The following is a 20,965-nucleotide window of genomic DNA, read 5'->3' as shown; positions in this document are numbered from 1 at the left end:
TACTATCAGCAACACACAGGCAACTTATTGGTCATAACAAAAGACCATTAGAAACGTAAACAATCACTTGTGAGTGAAATAGGCTGTTGGGCTTGATCCCATCTTTCATACACATGCATCATCACTGCATATTCACTAGTCGACACCTACAGTACACCTACACATCCTGATAAAAATACCTTGTACCATCTCTCTGACTTATAACAGACCATTCACCATTCATCCATCTATCCTTCCATCCATCCATCCTTCCATCCATCCATCTATCCATCCATCCAATACATCTAACAGCCAAGGCCAGGAGATTTTCCTGATCATGTGATCTGACCAGGGAAAATCCCAGACCCTATTACCAGGCTATTTGGCTCTGCTGGTCAGAGAGAACCTCTCTGGCTTGGAAACCACTGTCTCCATCATGTGCATCTTCTACTTCTATAGGTTTATCTGTTAGGGTAAGGGGTTGTCTCTGTGTGTGACAGTATCAGTACTAGCCTATGACAATGCGTACAGTACAGAAGCTACTGGCAATGTTACAACAGCAACACCATTACAAAGAGACCGAGCAAGAGGGAAGGGTTGGAGTTGTGTGTGTGTGTGTCACTATGCATCCCTATGTTATCATCATTACTTCAAGCGGGGGTAGAACTCTGCCAGGGTGCTCTGAGGGATTCTTTTCAGCATCTCTTTGGGGAAGATTCTCATCAGCTGCCAGCCGATATCCAGTGTCTCAAACACAGTCCTGTTCTCATAGGCTCCTGGAACAGAGAGAGAGAGAGAGAGAGATTACACACTTGCACACGCACTCAAACACGCACGCACGCAGGCAGGCAGGCACACACACACAGTCCTCCTGTCCGCTCCCCCCTATGCCCCAGTGTACCCTGGGCGATGAAGTTCTTCTCAAACTTCTGTAGGAACTCCAGGTAGAGAAGATCATCAGGCGTCAGAGCCTCCTCTCCTACCACAGCCTTCATCGCCTGCACGTCCTTACCTATAGCATAACACGCATACTACACACACACACACACACAATAACAGATGTTTTCCAGCAGTAGTGTCTAATGTTGTTGAGCAGCGTGTGTGTGTGTATGTGTGTGTATGTGTGTGTATGTGTGTGTATGTGTGTGTATGCATACCAGCTGGTTGGAAACATCAGAGTGGTCTTTGCGTGTCATCCCCTCTCCGATGGCTGACTTCATCAGACGAGACAGTGATGGCAGAACATTGATGGGAGGATAGATCTAGAGAGAGAGAGAGAGGTAAAGAGGGAGAGAGTTGGAAACATCACAACATCAATTGAGAGAATCGATTTGCCAGACACTAGAATCCTGCCAATGCCCAGAGGCATTTTTGAAGGTAACAGCCACATAGCTGTGTGTGTCTCTGTGGTGTCACCTGTCTGTTGTGCAGCTGTCTGTCCACGTAGATCTGTCCCTCAGTGATGTACCCTGTCAGATCAGGGATGGGGTGAGTGATGTCTGAGAGAGAGAGAGCGAGAGAGAGAGAGAGAGAGAGAGAGAGAGAGAGAGAGAGAGAGAGAGAGAGAGAGAGAGAGAGAGAGAGAGAGAGGTAAAGAGGAAGAGAGTCAGAACATCACAACATCACTTGAGAGAGAGGAAGTAAGTAAAAGACTGTCCATATTTGAGCAGTCAGTTAAGCAATACATGTGTGTACAGTAGCATCGTTGGGTAAAGGGATATGGGTGATCGACATATCATTGTTGGGCATAGTGAGTGTAGGGATCTGGGTGATCGACATGCCATCGTTGGCCATAGTGAGTAAAGGGATCTGGGTGATAAACATACCATCACTGGGTATATAGTGAGTATAGGGATCTGGGTGATAAACATACCATCGTTGGGCATAGTTAGTATAGGGATCTGGGTGATAGAGCCGTTGCGTCCCTCCACCCGACCAGCTCTCTCGTAGATGGTGGCAAGGTCAGTGTACATGTAGCCTGGGAAACCACGACGACCTGGGACCTCCTCTCTGGCCGCTGAGACCTGAGAGGTGGGGGGATGACATTTACTCGTTATCATTGATTTAATGTGTAATAATGTTGATGTTTGCTGTGGCGATGTCTCACCTCTCGTAGCATCATAGCGTGTGCGTGTGTGTGTGTGTGTGTGTGTGTGTGTGTGTGTGTGTGTGTGTGTGTGTGTGTGTGTGTGTGTGTGTGTGTGTGTGTGTGTGTGTGTGTGTGTGTGTGTGTGTGTGTGTGTTATACTTCTCGTAACGCCTCTGCGTAGGAGCTCATGTCAGTCAGGATGACGAGGACGTGCTTCTCACACTGATAGGCCAGATACTCTGCTGATGTCAGAGCTAGGCGGGGCGTGATGATACGCTCTATACTGCGAGTAGAGAGAGGAACATAATTATGATCATTTGTACACTGCAAATTAACCACAACTAGGCCCAAAAATAGATTGTATTTGAAAATAAAAAACATTTCATACCTTGATTACATTGAGACACAATGACATATATATCTTTTTTTATTCTTGGAAATACTTGGGGAACAGATTTCCAAAATGAAACAAATTTTCCGATGAATTCCTGGTGATTATACAGTAAAAAAAATATATATATTATACAGTACATTTTAGATTTTTTTTGCCTGTTGCCCGACCCATGCATTAGGGTGTCCACCTCCAGTGCTCAGAATGACAGGAATCACATTTACATTATGGTAGTTCATCTTAACATTGGGCTCCTGAGTGGCGCAGCGGTCTAAGGCACTGCATCTCAGTGCTAGAGGCGTCACTACAGACACCCTGGTTCGAATCCAGGCTGTATCACAACTGGCCGTGATTGGGAGTACTATAGGGCCGCGCACAATTGGTCCAGCATCGTCCGGGTTTGGCCGGTGTAGACCGTAATTTCTTAACTGACTTTCCTAGTTAAATAAAGATGCAACAACGAGGATGGGTTGCTAATATGACTAGGATTGTGCCTTTGGCTGCTGGACTACAAAAGAAAGTTGATGTGAAAACCAATAGAACAGGAAAGAAATTCTGGTTTCAATGGCATATGAGGAAGTCTTTATAAAACAATTGCCTCCACGTTTCTAGGGTCAGATTTTGCCTAGGATCATTTGAAGCAAGGTAAGACATACCTCATAATATGAAATAAAAAGTTCAGGTTTCAAACAATTAAGTATATGTTTTCCAAATGCCTCCGACTCGCATTGCAAAGTGGTGTGTGAGACACTGATACCCCAGCCAGGTCACCAATGACACAAGTCAGTATTCGACTTGTGTCGAATCTATGTCTGTTGACTTAGGGGCAACAGCGAGCAATGTTACCTTCAAGTAGGTTTCAGTTTGGCTAGGGCGTTGTGGATGTGTGTAAACATCTGCACCTGATTCCAAATGTTGCAAGTTCAAATCCTGCGAAACAAAGCTATTTTTGTTTTTTGTATTAAGCTTAACCCAAAATTGAAACCCTTACCTTAAAAAATCAGAGGTAATGCCTAAACAACCTTAAACACTTAAAAAAGTGCAACATCTTCGAAATTTGAGAAACACGGACGAACATCTAATTCTGAAGTGACACTGTGAGAGCTAGTTGGATACCCTGCCTACTGTTGCCTATGCACTGAATGGCAAATGGGAGGCACGCTTCAATTACGAGTTGAGAAAAAAAGATTGTAGCTCTTTTTAATCATGGACATCAAAACGCAATTACATTTAGAATGGTTGCACAATGACTGGGCTTATAAAAGCACGTTTCACTCCAGCAGCAACTAGCTGAGGAGCAGCAGCAGCTCTACCGCTGTCCGACTAGTGATATTCCCCTCAAAATTAGCTCTATATACCGTGACGTGTGATAAATAAAACGACTAACCAAAATGCACACGCCCCAATTAGTCCACTAAATGTAGCTAATTAACCTATAAGCCAATAAGCATGATAGTCAACTGTATTTACATCAACTGATATTTCCATCAATTAATAAAAATAATACTTTTTCAATGGGATTGTTTTTTCTCCTGGTCAATTTGGCTGGCAACAATTCTATTTATCAGCTACAACAAAAAAAATATTGCCCAAAAACAGGCAATTACCAGCTAACAAAAACCCTGCAATGAAGGTTAATTGGACAGGTTGAGGAGCAGGTGAGATGAGGGTAGAGGTTAAAGGTTAGAAGTGACCTACGTGGGGTCGTTGGCCAGGTTGAGGAACAGACAGACATTGTCCATGGAACCATTCTCCTCAAAGTCTGACTTGAAGAACCGAGCTGTCTCCATGTTGACCTGGGGTCAAGGGTTAGAGGTCAAAGGTTAAAGCTGGAATCCTTCATTGAAATAATAACAAAGCGGTCACCCTGTAGTGGGGTAATATTTGATATGTGTATATTATATATACACTACATCAACAAAAGTATGTGTACACCACAGCTCGTCGAACATCTCATTCCAAAATCATGGGCATTAATATGGAGTTGGTCCCCCCTTTGCTGTTATAACAGCCTCCACTCTTCTGGGAAGGCTTTCAACTAGATGTTAGAACATTGCTGCAGTCAGGGCTCTGTGCAGGTCAGTCAAGTTCTTCCACACCGATCTCCACAATCAATTTCTGCATGGATCTCGGTTTGTGCACGGGGGAATTGTCCTGCTGAAACAGGAAAGGGCCTTCCCCAAACTGTTCCCACAAAGATGTAAGCACAGAATTGTCTAAAATGTCATTGTATGCTGTAGCGTTAAGATTTCCCTTCACTGGAACTAAGGGGCCTAGCCCGAACCATGAAAACCATTATTCCTCCTACACCAAACTTTACAGTTGTACTATGCATTGGGGCAGGTAGCGTTCTCCTGGCATCCGCCAAACCCAGAAAAGTCAGTCCGACTGCCAGATGGTGAATCGTGATTCATCACTCCAGAGAACGCGTTTCCACTGATCCAGAGTCCTATGGCGGTGAACCTTACACCACTCCAGCCGACGCTTGGCATTGCGCATGGTGATCTTAGGCTTGTGTGCGGCTGCTCAGCCATGAATATCCATTTCATGAAGCTCCCGATGAACAGTTATTGTACTGACGTTGCTTCAGAGGCAGTTTGGAACTCAGTAGTGAGTGTGGCAACCGAGGACAGACGATTTTTACTCACTACGTGTTTCAGCACTTGGCGTCCCCGTTCTGTGAGCTTGTGTGGCCTACCACTTCGCGGCTGAGACATTTTTGCTCCTAGACGTTTCCACTTCACAATAACAGCACTTACAGTTCACCGGGAAAGCTCTAGCAGGGCAGAAATTTGACGAACTAACTTGTTGGAAAGGTGGCATCCTATGACAGTGCCACGTTGAAAGTCACTGAGCTCTTCAGTAAGGCCATTCTACTGCCAATGTTTGTCTATGGAGATTGCATGGCTGTGTGGTCGATTTTATACGCCTGTTAGCAACGGGTGTGGCTGAAATAGCCGAATCCACTAATTTGAAGGGGTGTCCACATACTTCTGTATATATAGTGTACCTCACATGCGACTCATAATAAGACTATGCAATTAGCCTACTCAAATTGTTATCTTTATCTGACTCCCTTTAACATTATAATAAACATTATGAGAAGTGAATATCAAAGCAAGCATCATTTCATTACTTTGCAAAACAAATGGATTCACATACAAGGCATACAACTTAAGTTACAAGGCAATACTGACATTAACAAAGCATAATTCTGAGCATATAGATCCTCAGTTAACTTACAAGACAAAGCATGAACAAAGAGATGCCTACTAGGCCAGAGTCCTAGAAAAATCTGAATTGATCATATAACCTTCAAATGGACAGGATACAGGATGAGAGAGAGAACAACAGACCTTCATTTCATTTATAACATCTGAATGTGTAAAACCAACCACCATTGTCCAATCAAACAATACCAAGTTTACAGTAACCTGATCACTCAGGCCCAATCTCCACAGGGTGTCATAGCATCTAACTTTCATTTAGATTTTTAATTAAGGTCAACCACATTACAATGATTTTGATATAAAGATGATATATAGAGTCCCAGTCAACAGTTTGGAAATTGTTTGGAAACTCATTCAAGGGTTTTTCTTTATTTTACTATTTTCTACATTGACTTGCAAAATGTTCTACATTGTAGAATGATAGTGAAGACATCAAAACTATGAAATAACACATAAGGAATCATGTAGTAACAAAAAAAGTGTTAAACAAATCAAAACATATTTTATATTTGAGATTCTTCAAAGAAGCCACCCTTTGCCTTTATGATAGCTTTGCACACGCTTGGCATTCTCTCAACCAGCTTCATGAGGTAGTCACCTGGAATGCATTTCAATTAACAGGTCTGCATTGTTCAAAGTTAATTTGTGGAATTTCTTTCCTTCTTAATCTGTTTGAGCCAATCAGTTGTGCTGTGACAAGGTAGGGGTGGTATACAGAAGACAGCCTTATTTGGTCAAATATGTAACACTTTTTGGGATTACTACATGATTCCATGTGTGTTATTTCATAGTTTTGATGTCTTCACTATTAATAGCAAAAATAAAGAAAAACCCTTGAATGAGAAGGTGGTACTGTATATTAATAAAAACATTTTTGGGGCAGGGTTGGAAATTCTCCCGGGGTCACAACCCCTACATTGGGAACCGTTGCTTTAAAGGGTCAATCTGCAGTTGTTACATTTAAAAAAATTAACTTAGAAATGTATAATATGTATCCATTGTTTCTGGAAGAATATAACTTATAAATGCCCCATGAGCTAAGTTCAACTGTCACATCCTGTCAGAACAACAAATATAACCTTGTTTGACTCCAATGTTTGTAGACATTGTAAATCTAAAAAAATACTGAATAGCCTCAAAACATGCTTTAAACTATACATGTGATATCATGGATGGTCAGTCCTTGCGTCCATTGCTCTGTCTATGAATTTGAGAGTGGATACATTTCTCCAGGCCTATCCATCAGCTTTTGGCCCTTTACGGATTGGCCCTTTAAGGGGCCACGTGCGTGTAACCATGTTCGTGTGCGTGTATGTGTCTCACCCCCATTGCGGCGAAGACGATAGCGAAGTTGTCATCACTGTAGTCCATCACATCTTTAGACTTCCTCACCAGGCCTGCCTGACGACAGATCTGAGCCGCTATCTACAGAGAGAAAGAGAGAGAGAGAGAGAGAGGGGGGGGAGAAAAAGACAGAGGAGAAGAGGTGGGGCGAAAGAAAGAAACACACTGCAGGATATGAAAAAACAACTGTTTCCTTCCTTGGAGGAGAGCCTCAAAGCTCATTTCCCATTTAATCAAACTGAACTAATTAAAAGAAAATGATACAAATTAATGAATCAATTTAATTAGTGGGTTTAATCAGCACTAGACCCTATGGATGTGCTACTTCAATACCTTCACACAAATTGCCAGGCCATTCACACAGCTCTTAATGCTGAGGATGGGGGTTAACGGAGGTAGTGTGTGTGTGTGTGTGTGTGTGTGTGTGTGTGTGTGTGTGTGTGTGTTTGTGTGTGCATGCGTACCTCGTTGTGTGGCAGTCCTGCAGCAGAGAAGATGGGTATTTTCTGCCCCCTAGCGATGCTGTTCATGCCGTCTATAGCAGAGATCCCTGTCTGGATCATCTCCTCCGGGTAGATACGACACTGAGGGTTGATAGGCTGGCCTGGACACACGTGCACGTCCACACACACACACATTATCATCTCCTCAAAAAATAAACAATACTCTCTATTGTTATATTCATCTCTCAATCTATAACTCTAGACGTGTACCCATGATGTCCAGGTAGTCTTCTGCCATCACTGTGGGGCCTTTGTCGATGGGCTTGCCTGATCCATTAAACACGCGACCTGCAAACAGAAATGCACATACACACGCACAGGCATGCACACAAACACACACAGATTCAGATTGACTGTTCTTAACGTGTGTTACTGTACGTGTGTATACAACAACAACAACAAAACATTTACAGTGAGGGAGAGGTCGAAATTACACAATTGTTAATTTCAGTCAAGGGGAGGGCTTAGTATTTTTTTTGTTTCGTTCAGGGGAGGGTTATGTCATTTGTAAACGATTAAATGTCGTTTTGCTCAGTGTTTGAGAATTAGTTGCTTATTATAACTCGATGTGTGCCCGATGCTGCCCCTCATAGGTGATTCTCTGCTGGGCGTGCAATATCAAGTGTGCCTAGTGTGGTCTCAATCAAATGATCCATAGCCTATACCGTAGGCTACGGCTATACGAAGAGCATGCTGGGAGAAGCACTGGGATGGTGTATATAACACTAGGCTACACTGCATTACACACCGCAATGGATAGGCTATCCCAATCATAAGCCCTGGCCTGCCCTGTTCTTGCTGAAGCAAACCCCTTTTGTGCTGCCAAACCAATGGCTGTGCTGTGCACCGGTGGCAATTCAGGGCGTGAGTCAAAGGCTTCTTCCAGGAAATAATGTTGTAGTTGTCCAAAATGTTCCGTTTGAAAGCGAAGATGAGGAGGAGGACCGGAAGTAAGTTTTCTACTGCTACAATTCATTTTAATAAAAAACAATATGTTTCATTGCCCATAATGAAGCTATTTATTAGCGTTATTGATCTCACAATGAGCCATAATCGAGTAATTTACATAACTTATTGTACATTACTATGAAGCGGCAGCCGTGGAGATGGACAAGCAATGGATGCTGAAAGTCGGCTAATTCCAGAAGGCCTAATTCATTCATTTTAATTAGATTTTAGACTACTAAGAACAAGAGGGGCTTTGTGTTGGAGCCTATCTCTTATAGTCTACTATCCATAGATTTTGGCAGCCAACTCCTGCTGTTTGATAAATGAAAATATTCTCGCTCTCATCCATAATAATGTCATCATGTAGACTAGACAACCCGCACAGCTACCTGCACTGTATCTGCGAGCTGTTGGCTAGAGGGCAGGTGCCAGACCAGAGTAGACACGTTTGCTATTTAGTGCAACAGTTTTTGTGACAAAACTATCAGTAGATTTGAAAATGCGATGGAAACACATTGAACTTTAGATTCTTTACGAAAAAGTAGATTTTGTGTGCACTACTGTTCCTTTGGAAAGTATTCAGACCCCTTGACTTTTTCCACATTTTGTTTACTTTATAGCCTTGTTCTAAAATTTAGTAAATAAATAAAAATCCTCAGCACTCTACACACAAAAACCATAATGACAAAGCGAAAACAGCTTTATACATTTTTGCAAATGTATAAATGTTTTTTAACAGAAATACCTTATTTACGTAAGTATTCAGACCCTTTCTATGAGACTCGAAATTGAGCTCAGGTGCATCCTGTTTCCATTGATCATCCTTGAGATGTTTCTACAACTTGATTGGAGTCCACCCGTGCTAAATTCAAATGATTGGACATGATTTGGAAAGGCACACACCTGTAATATGTACCACAGAGCAAAAACCAAGCCATGAGGTCGAAGGAATTGTCCTTAGAGCTCCGAGACAGGATTGTGTCGAGGCACATATCTGGGGAAGGGTATCCAAAAAAATTCTGCAGCATTGAAGGTCCCCAAGAACACAGTGGCCGCCATCATTCTTAAATGGAAGAAGCATCTAACCACCAACTCTTCCTGAAGCTGGCTGCCCGGCCAAACTGAGCAATTGGGGGAGAAGGGCCGTGGTCAGGGAGGTGACCAAGAACCCGATGGTCACTCTGACAGAGCGAGAGAGTTCCTCTGTGGAGATGGGAGAACCTTCCAGAAGGACAACCATCTCTGCAGCACACCACCAATCAGGCCTTTATGGTAGAGTGGCCAGACAGAAGCCACTCCTCAGTAAAAGGAACATAAAAGCCCGCTTGAAGTTTGCCAAAAGGCACCTACAGGACTCTCAGACCATGAGAAACAATATTCTCTGCTCTAATGAAACCAAGATTGAACTATTTGGCCTGAATGCCAAGCGTCACGTCTGGAAGACACCTGGCACCATCCCTAAGGTGAAGCATGGTGGTGGCAGAATCATCATGTAGGGATGTTTTCAGTGGCATGGGACTGGGAGACTATTCAGGATCAAGGCAAAGATGAACAGAGCAAAGTACAGAGAGATCCTTGATGAAAACCTGCTCCAGAGCTCTCAGGACCTCAGACTGGGGCAAAGGCTCACCTTCCAACAGGACAACATCCCTAAGCACACTGCCTAGACAGCGCAGGAGTGGCTTCGGGACAAGTCTCTGAAAATAGCTGTGCAGCAACGCTCCCCATACAACCTGACAGAGCTTGAGAGGATCTGCAGTGAAGAATGGTAGAAACTCCCCAAATACAGGTGTGTCAAGCTTGTAGCGTCAAACCCAAGAAGACTTGAGGCTGTAATCGCTGCCAAAGGTGCTTCAACAAAGTACTGAGTAAATGGTCTGAATACTTATGTAAATGTAATATTTCAGTTTTATTTATTTTTTATAAATTTGCAAAAATACATTAAAAAACTGTTTTTGCTTAGTCATTATGGGGTATTGTGTATAGATTGATGGGGGGGGGGGGGGGGGGGACTATTTAATCACTTTTAGAATAAGGCTGTAACCTAACAAAATTTTGAAAAAGTCAGGGAGTCTGAATACTTTCCGAAGGCACTATACGTCATCAAGCATTGATATTTATCCGCAACAAGTCCATTGGTGGAAACATACCACTGGTGGGGAAATGCTAATATTTTAAATTAACAAAAATATAAACGCAACATGCAACATTTTCAAAGATTTTACAGATTTTTTTTTTTTTCATTTTACCCCCTTTCCCCCCTCAATTTCGATCTTGTCTCATCGCTGCAACTCCCCAACGGGCTCAGGGGGTGAAGGTTGAGTCATGCGTCCTCCGAAACATTACCCGCCTAACCGCGCTTCTTAACGCCCGCCCGCTTAACCCGGAAGCCAACCGCACCAATGTGTTAGAGAAAACACTGTTCAACTGACGACCGAGGTCAGCCTGCAGGCGCCAGGCACGCCACAAGGAGTCGCTAGAGCGAGATGAGCCAAGTAATGCCCCCCCCCAGTCAAACCATCCCCTTACCCGGGCGACGCTGGGCCAATTGTGCACCGCCCTATGGTAGGTCCGAGTTACAGTTCATATGAGGAAATCCGTCAATTGAAATAAATTCATTAGGCCCTAATCTATGGATTTTACATGACCGGGAATACAGATATGCATCTGTTGGTCACAGATACCTTAAAAAAAGGTTGTGGCGTGGATCAGAAAACCAGTCAGTATGTGGTGGACACCATTTGACTCATGCAGCGCAACACATCTCCTTCACATAGAGTTGATCAGGCTGTTGACTGTGGCCTGTGGAATGTTGTCCCTCTCCTCTTAAAATAGCTGTGCGAAGTTGCTGGATATTGGTGAGAACTGGAACACACTGTCGTACACGTTGATCCAAAGCATCCCAAACATGCTCAATGGGTGACATGTCTGGTGAGCTTGCAGCCCAAGCAAGAACTGGGACATTTTCAGCTTCCAGGAATTGTGTACAGATCCTTGTGACATGAGGCCATGCATTATCAGGCTGAAACATGAGGTGATGACGGTAGATGAATGGCACAACAATGGACCTCAGGATCTCATCACGGTATCTCTTTGCATTCAAATTGCCATCGATAAAATGCAGTTGTCTTTTGTTGTCTGTAGCTTATGCCTGCCAATACCATAACCCCAGCACCACCACAACGGGGCACTCTGTTCACAATGTTGACATCAGAAAACCGCTCGCCCACACAACGCCATACACGCTGCCATCTGCACGGTACAGTTGAAACCAGGATTAATCTGTGAAGAGCACACTTCTCCAGCGAGCCAATGGCCATAGAAGGTGAGTTATGACGCCTAACTGCAGTCACGTCAAGACCCTGGTGAGGATGACGAGCATGCAGATGAGCTTCCCTGAGACGGTTTCTGACAGTTTGTGCAGAAATTCTTCGGATGTGCAAACCCACCGTTTCATCAGCTGTCCGGGTGGCTGGTCTCAGACGGCTCCTAGGCTTGCGTGGTTACACGTGATCTGCGGTTGTAAGGCCAGTTGAACGTACTGCCAAATTCTCTAAAACGACGTGTATGGTATAGAAATTAACATTACATTCTCTAGCAACAGCTCTGGTGGACATTCCTGCAGTCAGCAAGTCAATTGAATGATCCCTCAAAACTTGAGACATCTGTGGCATTGTGTTGTGTGACAAAACGGCACATTTTAGAGTGGCCTTTTATTGCCCCCAGCACAAGGTGCACCTGTGTAATGATCATTCTGTTAATCAGCATCTTGATATGTCACACCTGTCAGGTGGATGGATTATATTGGCAAAGGAGAAAGGCTCGCTAACAAGGATGTAAACAAATTTGTGCACCAAATTTGAGAGAAATAAGCTTTTTGTTCATATGGAACATTTCTGGGATCTTCTATTTCAGCTCATGAAACATGGGAACAACACTTTACATGGAAACCTAGCAAGTGTCAGTAAATGTTGAAACTTGAATGGCTTGGTGTGCTAAGTTAAAATCAGGGCTAGAATTGATGGGGTATGTGAGGGTATTGGGGCCTTTGTTAAAGAAAAAGGCTAAAAGCATAGGCTTACCTCTTAAGATTTTTTTTTTTTTTTAATGGACCTGATTATATAAAGCGATCTATAACTAAGCTTTAGTACGCAATGCCATTTAAAAAAATCAATTGTGAAGCATTTGTTACACACAACAGGCTGGCAGGAGCGCTCAGCATTTCAACAACACATCAACAACATGCCCATGAATTTGACATTTAGGCTGTATAAAATGTTAACTAATTACTTAGAATTAGATAGTAATTAAACAAAATAGTCTTATTTTGCTATACAGTCGTTCTGCAGTGCCTTTTGAATTCACTTGAAGAAATATGAGTTTGGCCAGTCTTTGGTTTGAGGATCATGCAGTGACCTACGCATGTTCAGCAGATGCTCTTATATTTCATTGCCCTAATCACAGTGACCACAAATCTATTTTGTAACAACAATATCATGGAATTAAATATAATAAATTAGAAAATGATAGTTTTCCAAATTAAAAACATGTTACAAGCGCATACCTGATGATATGCGGCTGCTGTTTAAATAAACAAATGGCTTTTTCTCTAATTCTTTGATGGCGATCAGATACTTCAGTTGTCATTGGTTCTGTTGCGCTCAATTTTTACAGTTGATAGACAACTGTACCACTGTTCCAAACTTAGACTACCCTCTTTTTTTAACAAGAGCCTATTTTTAAAAAATCTAAACGTCTCTGTTGCTGCAGCAGGCGCTTATTCGCTGTCAGGCTCTGTTGTGGTATTAAAAACAGATTCTGCTTGTCTCCAGTCATGTAAAATGACAGAACTGTATCAAATGCGTTTTTAAATGGATATTTTTTTCGCGGACCGCTAATAAGATGATAGGTTCATTCAGTGCTTTTAGAATAATGAAGATCTTTTCACCCCTTCCCTTGTCCACGGTGGTCTGCCTTCTGGCTACGTTGCCATGTAATGCTTACAAAATGAAGGACAGTTTCTAAAACTGCATATCAAAGGGTCTGGTCTGTCCTAGGAGTCAGGGTAAATGACAGGCATGTTCTCTGCTATCCACTGTGTTTTTATATATAATTTGGGTATAGGGGAATATCTGACCTCACTTCAGAGGTCAGATTTTCTCCAGGTATCCCTCATTATAAATAACGTACAGTTCCTAAGTCCCATACCCAGCATATCTTCAGAGACAGGGGTGCGTAGGATGTCCCCTGTAAACTCACAGCTGGTCTTCTTAGCATCAATACCTGATGTCCCCTCAAACACCTACACACATTCACACACCCACAAACACGCGCGCATACGCAAAAGGGCAGTTAACACAGGGCTCTGAGTTGTAGGATTTTGAGACATGATGGGCAAGTCACACACAAATACATACACACTGACCTGCACCACGGCTTTAGACCCTGTAACCTCCAACACCTGGCCACTCCTCTTGGTTCCATCTGGCAGGGTCAGGTGGACGATCTCTGCATACCTGGGAAACTGTCTCACAAACACACCCAGACAGACACACACACACACACAGACACACACACAGACACACACACACACAGGGTCATGAGGATGATTTTATCACACCTGGGAAACTGAATAACATGCCCGCTGGTCAGAGACTGGCTGTGTTTTAATACAATATGTTGATTTGAAGATGTACTGATCTGTGATCTCTCACCTTCACCTGGTCCAGAATCACGAGAGGCCCGTTCACTCCAGACACTGTCTTATAGGCTACAAACAGAGAACAGAGTTACTCACACACTGCTCACACCCGTTGTAGTAAGAAGCTGCAAGTCATGCAACTGCTGCAAAACATTTTGAGGGGGTGATGGTGAAATTCGATTTATTTGAATTCATTAGGATATGAGAAACGTATATTTCCCAGCAACATATGATACAAATTGGTTTCAATAGCAATCGATGGCCCTGAATACTACTACTAGTCATCATCACTTGCCGCAGAATGCGCAACGTTATCTCCTATCGGGCTGTCTGGCTAGCCCCTCCGTTCCTGCGTTATTCTCCGGTTTACCGGGCACGATAGCTAATAACTCACTCAGGCGCGGCTGGGAGATGTAGTCGCGTTTAACAGCCAGGACTTGCTCCCGGGAGGCAGCCGTCTTGTTGCCGGTAACGGCTGATGAGAGCTCGTTAACAGCTCCGCTGACCATTCCCTTCAGCACCTTCAACGCCATGTTTACCTCTGGATTGGAGTTGGAGCAGACAAGTCGTGACAGCAAAACTGCGCATGCGAGGTCGCTACGCGGAGGAGCTGACCAAGGTGCTGATTATTACAAAATGTGTTTTATTATAAGGGGCGTAAACTGACATTTTGGGCTAAAACAAGTATTATACATTGGGTGGTTAGAACCCTGAATGCTGATTGGCTGACAGCCGTGGTAAATCATACCTGTATACCACTGGTATGACTAAACAATGTACAGTATTTTAAAATGTTCACACATTTATAGTGAAATTTTATCAAATCAAATAAAACAATCAAATGTTATTTGTGACATGCTTTGTGAACAACAGGTGTAGACTAACAGTGAAATGCTTACTTACGAGAAATAATTGAAACATAATAATACAAATAAAAGGGATAACTACACAATGAGTAATAATATCTTGGCTATATATTATATTAACTCAATACATTAAGTAATGACTTAAGAATGATTACCTTCTACACTAAAAGATAACGAACCTACAGCACTAGACTAAACTTCGCATGTGTCATCCTTGTGGTATTGAGAGATAAACATGGTAATGACTTCACTGACTGCACATAAAGGGAGATAGTTCTGACATGATAGAGTGCTTGCTTTGTTATCAAACTAATCTTGTGTCCTTTCTGTCATCCTGTGAACCCTGTTAATTGCTGCTAGCAGCTATATTTCAGTGTTGTGTTTCTGTGATCCTCAGAGGCTGAGAAATTGGCAATTGCGCAGGAGGTTGGTGGCACCTTAATTGGGGAGAAGGGCTTGTGGTAATGACTGGAGCGGATTTAATGGAAAGGTATCAAATACATCAAACACATGGTTTTATGCCATTCCATTTGCTGCGTTCCAGCCATTATTATGAGATGTCCTCCCCTCAGCAGCCTCCACTGAATCTGACATACTGGTACGACCTAAGATGGCGGCTGATATAGGGGCCGGTGCCATCAGACATTTAGCTCTAACTTTGGAACGCTATGGGCTATCAACTCAGTTCTAATTGACCCTTCGATAAGCCCCAGAATTTTGACCAACCAATTGCAGAACTCCATGAAGCCAGTGAGGGCAGTGGGGAAAACATATTTAAATTGTTTAAATGGCTAAATAATTTAACAATGAACCAGGTGTACTTGCTAATGTGATTCCTGAAATGCATAATACATTTTTCTAATCTGAAATTATATTTTTGTTACATTGTTTGCTAGCTCAGCTGGTAAGCTAGCTCTGTCTCATTGACCACCAAACATTGCTAATGCTAGCTAGCTAGCCACTTAATATAACTTCTCTCATAATGGTTGCTAGCCATGTTAATAATACAACTCCCATCAGAATACGATTTGAGAGCAGTAGTTTGCTCCAAAATTGGTTGTAGCTTTGACTGAATGCTGACAGTGAATTCAGAGCCATTCAGTGGCTAGCAACACTACAAAGATCATTTTACGAGGTTCACGTGAAGCAATTATGATGAAAGTCCACCACAAATACCCGAGAGTTTCCTGATTAGCAAAGTGTAGTTGGTGTTTAATTTCAATGTGTATTAAAAACACAGTTTGAGATCAGTGGTTAGAAGGGGGAATCGAGTTTTCCAGAAAAAAGTTGTCAGAGATTGCAACAGTAAACAAGGTGATCGGGGCTTAACGAAGAGCCAATTGCATCTGAAAGCTGAGACTCTCAACTTGGTATAGAGACATTAGTTTATTTTTTATTTTTCATTTAGGTCTGGTGGCACTTTCAGGGTTAAGGATCGGACCCTTTTTTTCAATTTTCGCCTAAAATGACATACCCAAATCTAACTGCCTGTAGTTCAGGACCTGAAGCACGGATATGCATATTTTTGATACAATTTGAAAGGAAACACTTTGAAGTTTGTGTTAATGTGAAATGAATGTAGGAGAATATAACACATTAGATCTGGTAAAAGGTAATACAAACAAAAAAACATCAGTTTTTGGGTACCATCTTTGAAATGCAAGAGAAAGGCCAGAATGTATTATTCCAGCCAAGGCACAATTTAGGTTTTGGCCACTAGATGGCAGCAGTGTAGGTACAAAGTTTTAGACTGATCCAATGAACCATTGCATTTATGTTCAAATGTTGTATCAAGACTTCCCAAATGTGCCTAATTGGTTTATTAATAACTTTTCAAGTTCATAACTGTGCACTCTTCTCAAACAATAGCATGGTATTATTTCATTGTAATAACTACAGTAAATTGGACAGTGCAGTTAGATTCACAAAAATGTAAGCTTTCAGCCAATATCAGATATGTCTATGTCCTGGGAAATGTTCTTGTTACTTACAACCTTATGCTAATGGCATTAGCCCATGTTAGCTCAACCGCCCCGAGGGGGACCCACCAATCCTGTAAAGGTTATTAATATGTAATCAGATTATGAAATCAAATCAAAATCAAATTTTATTTGTCACATGCGCCGAATACAACAGGAGTAGACCTTGCAAGACCTTACAAGCCCTTAACCAACAATGCTTTTAGGAAGATAAAAAAATAAAAATAAGTGTTTAGTAAAACATTTATAAGAAATAGAAAAAAGTACCAAATAATTCAACAGCAGCAGAAAAATAACAAGCAAGGCTATATACAGGGGGTATCGGTACAGAGTCAATGTGCAAGGCACCGGTCAGTTGAGGTAATATTTACATGTAGGTAGAATTAAAGTGACTACGCAAATATTATAAACAGAGAGTAGCAGCAGTGTAAAAGAGGGGTTTGGGTAGCCCTTTGATTAGCTCTTCAGGAGTCTTATGGCTTGGGGGTAGAAGCTGTTAAGAAGCCTTTTGGACCTCGACTTTGCGCTCCGGTGCCACTTGCCGTGCAGAGAGAACAGTCTATGACTAGGGTGGCTGGAGTTCTTGACAAATTTTAGGGCCTTCCTCTGACACAACCTGATATAGAGGTCTTGGATGGCAGGAAGCTTGGCCCCAGTGATGTACTGGGCCATACACACTACCCTCTGTAGTGCCTTGCGGTCGGAGGTCGAGCAGTTGCCCTACCAGGCAGTGATGAAACCAGTCAGGATGCTCTAGATGGTGCAGCTGTAGAACCTTTTGAAAATCTGAGGACCCATGCCAAATCTTTTCAGACTCCTGAGGGGGAATAGGTTTTGTCGTGCCCTCTTCACGACTGTCTTAGTGTGATTGGACCATGATAGTTTGTTGGTGATGTGGCAATCCGTATGGCCCTGCGGTCTTGAGATTGTTAACCTGTTTAAAGGTCTTACATCGGCTATGGAGAGCGTGATCATACAGTCATCTGGAACAGCTGGTGCTGTCATGCATGTTTCAGTGTTACTTGCCTCGAAGCGAGCATAGAATTAATTTAGCTCGTCATGGCTGTGCTTCCCTTTGTAGTCTGTAAATTTGCAAGCCCTGCCACATCCGACGAGTGTCGGAGCCCGTGTAGTACGATTCAATCTTAGTCCTGTATTGACACTTTGCCTGCTTGATGGTTCGTCGGAGGGCATAGCAGGATTTCTTATAAGCTTCCGGGTTAGAGTTCCACTCCTTGAAAGCTCTATCATCAAATCAAATAAAATTTATATAGCCCTTCTTACATCAGCTGATATCTCAAAGTGCTGTACAGAAACCCAGCCTAAAACCCCAAACAGCAAGCAATGCAGGTGTAGAAGCACGGTGGTTAGGAAAAACTCCCTAGAAAGGCCAAAACTTAGGAAGAAACCTAGAGAGGAACCAGGCTATGAGGGGTGGCCAGTCCTCTTCTGGCTGTGCCGGGTGGAGATTATAACAGAACATGGCCAAGATGTTCAAATGTTAATAAATGACCAGCATGGTCAAATAATAATAATCACAGTAGTTGTCGAGGGTGCAGCAAGTCAGCACCTCAGGAGTAAATGTCAGTTGGCTTTTCATAGCCGATCATTGAGAGCATCTCTACCGCTCCTGCTGTCTCTAGAGAGTTGAAAACAGCAGGTCTGGGACAGGTAGCACGTCCGGTGAACAGGTCAGGGTTCCATAGCCGCAGGCAGAACAGTTGAAACTGGAGCAGCAGCACGGCCAGGTGGACTGGGGACAGCAAGGAGTCATCATGCCAGGTAGTCCTGAGGCATGGTCCTAGGGCTCAAGTCCTCCGAGAGAGAGAAAGAAAGAGAGAAAGAGAGAATTAGAGAGAGCATACTTAAATTCACACAGGACACCGGATAAGACAGGAGAAGTACTCCAGATATAACAAACTGACCCTAGCCCCCCGACACATAAACTACTGCAGCATAAATACTGGAGGCTGAGACAGGAGGGGTCAGGAGACACTGTGGCCCCATCCGATGATACCCCCGGACAGGGCCAAACAGGAAGGATATAACCCCACCTACTTTGCCAAAGCACAGCCCCCACACCACTAGAGGGATATCTTCAACCACCAACTTACCATCCTGAGACAAGGCCGAGTATAGCCCACAAAGATCTCCGCCACGGCACAACCCAAGGGGGGGCGCCAACCCAGACAGGAAGATCACATCAGTGACTCAACCCACTCAAGTGACACACCCCTCCTATGGACGGCATGAAAGAGCACCAGTAAGCCAGTGACTCAGCCCCTGTAATAGGGTTAGAGGCAGAGAATCCCAGTGGAGAGAGGGGAACCGGCCAGGCAGAGACAGCAAGGGTGGTTCGTTGCTCCAGAGCCTTTCCGTTCACCTTCACACACCTGGGCCAGACTACACTCAATCATATGACCCACTGAAGAGATGAGTCTTCAGTAAAGACTTAAAAGTTGAGACCGAGTCTGTGTCTCTCACATGGGTAGGCAGACCATTCCATAAAAATGGAGCTCTATAGGAGAAAGCTCTATCCTTTAGCTCAGTGCGGATGTTGCCCGTAATCCATGGCTTCTGGTTGGGGTATGTACGTAGTCACTGTGGGGACGACATCGTCGATACACTTATTGATGAAGCCAGTGACAGATGTGGTGTACTCCTCAATGCCATCGTAAGAATCCCGGAACATATTCCAGTCTGTGCTAACAGTCCTGTATCTTAGCATCTGCTTCATCTGACCACTTTCTTATTGACCGAGAAACTGGTGCTTCCTGCTTTAGTTTTTGCTTGTAAGCAGGAATCAAGAGAGAATTATTCTCAGATTTGCCAAATGGAGGGCAAGGGAGAGCTTTGTACGTGTCTCTGGATGAGCTTTTCCGGTTTGCTTATGGAGGTATACAGCTCATTGAGTGCAGTCTTAGTGCCAGCATCGGTCTGTGGTGGTATATAGACAGCTACGAAAAATATAGTTGTAAACTCTCCTGGTAAATCGTGTTGTCTACCGCTTATCGTGAGATACTCTACCTCAGGCGAGCAAAACCTCAAGACTTCCTTAAGATTTTGTGCACCAGCTGTTGTTTACAAATATACATATACAAATATACCTTGTCTTACCAGAGGCCGCTGTTCTATCCTGCCGAAAAAGCTTAAAACCTACCAGGTGTATGTTAATCATGTCATCGTTCAGCCACGACTCGGTGAAACATAAGATAATAGTTTTAAATGTCTCGTTGGTGGAATACACATGCTCGTAGTTTGTCTATTTTATTATTGTATGATTGTACGTTGGCTAATTAGACCGATGGTAAATTACCCTCTCGGCGATGGATCCTTACAAGGCACCCGGACCGTCGTCTACAATACCCCCGTCTTTTCCTCCATGCAAATGACGGGGATGAGGGCCTTGTCGGCTGTCTGGAGTAAATCCTTCCCGTCCGACTCGTTGAAGAATTCCTCCAGTACGGTGTGAGTAAACGCTGCCCTGAGATCAAGAAGCTCTTTTCGGTCATGAGACACGGTGGCCGAAACATTATGTACAACATAAGTTACAAATAACGCAAGAAAATATATATAAACATACAATAGCACAATTGGTTACGGGATCATAAAACGGTGGCCATCGCTTTCGGCGCCATTATCACCAGGAGACAGAAGTCTTTACAGCAATTCAAAAAGTATTGTTTCATTCTTGTAGTTTGAACAGACCATGTAGTTAGTTAAGACATAGTGACCATTCAATCACGAGACAGACCATGTTTTTCCAGCTCCCAATGTTCTTTATTACCTTTGATCACACTCAGACCAAAAAGCACATAAATGACATGGTCACGTATGTATATGATTTGCCTGTCATACATAGGGGCGGCAGGGTAGCCTAGTGGTTAGAGCGTTGGACTAGTAACCGAAAGGTTGCAAGTTCAAATCCCCGATCT

The 20,965-nt window shown here is 43.2% G+C and overlaps 1 protein-coding gene across 1 annotated transcript; it reads right to left on the bottom strand.

The window, feature by feature from the left end:
* Positions 1-624: 624 nt before the first annotated feature.
* atp6v1b2 (ATPase H+ transporting V1 subunit B2) lies at positions 625-14,718 on the bottom strand. The gene is made up of 14 exons (XM_038965715.1): positions 14,580-14,718; positions 14,199-14,254; positions 13,910-14,008; positions 13,693-13,786; positions 7,747-7,824; positions 7,498-7,637; positions 7,013-7,114; positions 4,158-4,255; positions 2,228-2,351; positions 1,853-2,003; positions 1,396-1,478; positions 1,137-1,241; positions 881-1,010; positions 625-755 (listed from the first exon to the last, which is right to left on the bottom strand). The coding sequence occupies exons 1-14, from the start codon at positions 14,716-14,718 to the stop codon at positions 625-627; spliced, it is 1,530 nt and encodes a 509-aa protein (XP_038821643.1).
* Between the last annotated feature and the right edge of the window lie 6,247 nt (positions 14,719-20,965).

This window comes from Salvelinus namaycush, chromosome 26, assembly GCF_016432855.1.
Source record: "Salvelinus namaycush isolate Seneca chromosome 26, SaNama_1.0, whole genome shotgun sequence".
Taxonomy (NCBI): Eukaryota; Metazoa; Chordata; class Actinopteri; order Salmoniformes; family Salmonidae; genus Salvelinus; species Salvelinus namaycush.
Note: the sequence above shows the minus strand (reverse complement) of the source record. Positions and strands in the feature narration are given on the sequence as shown.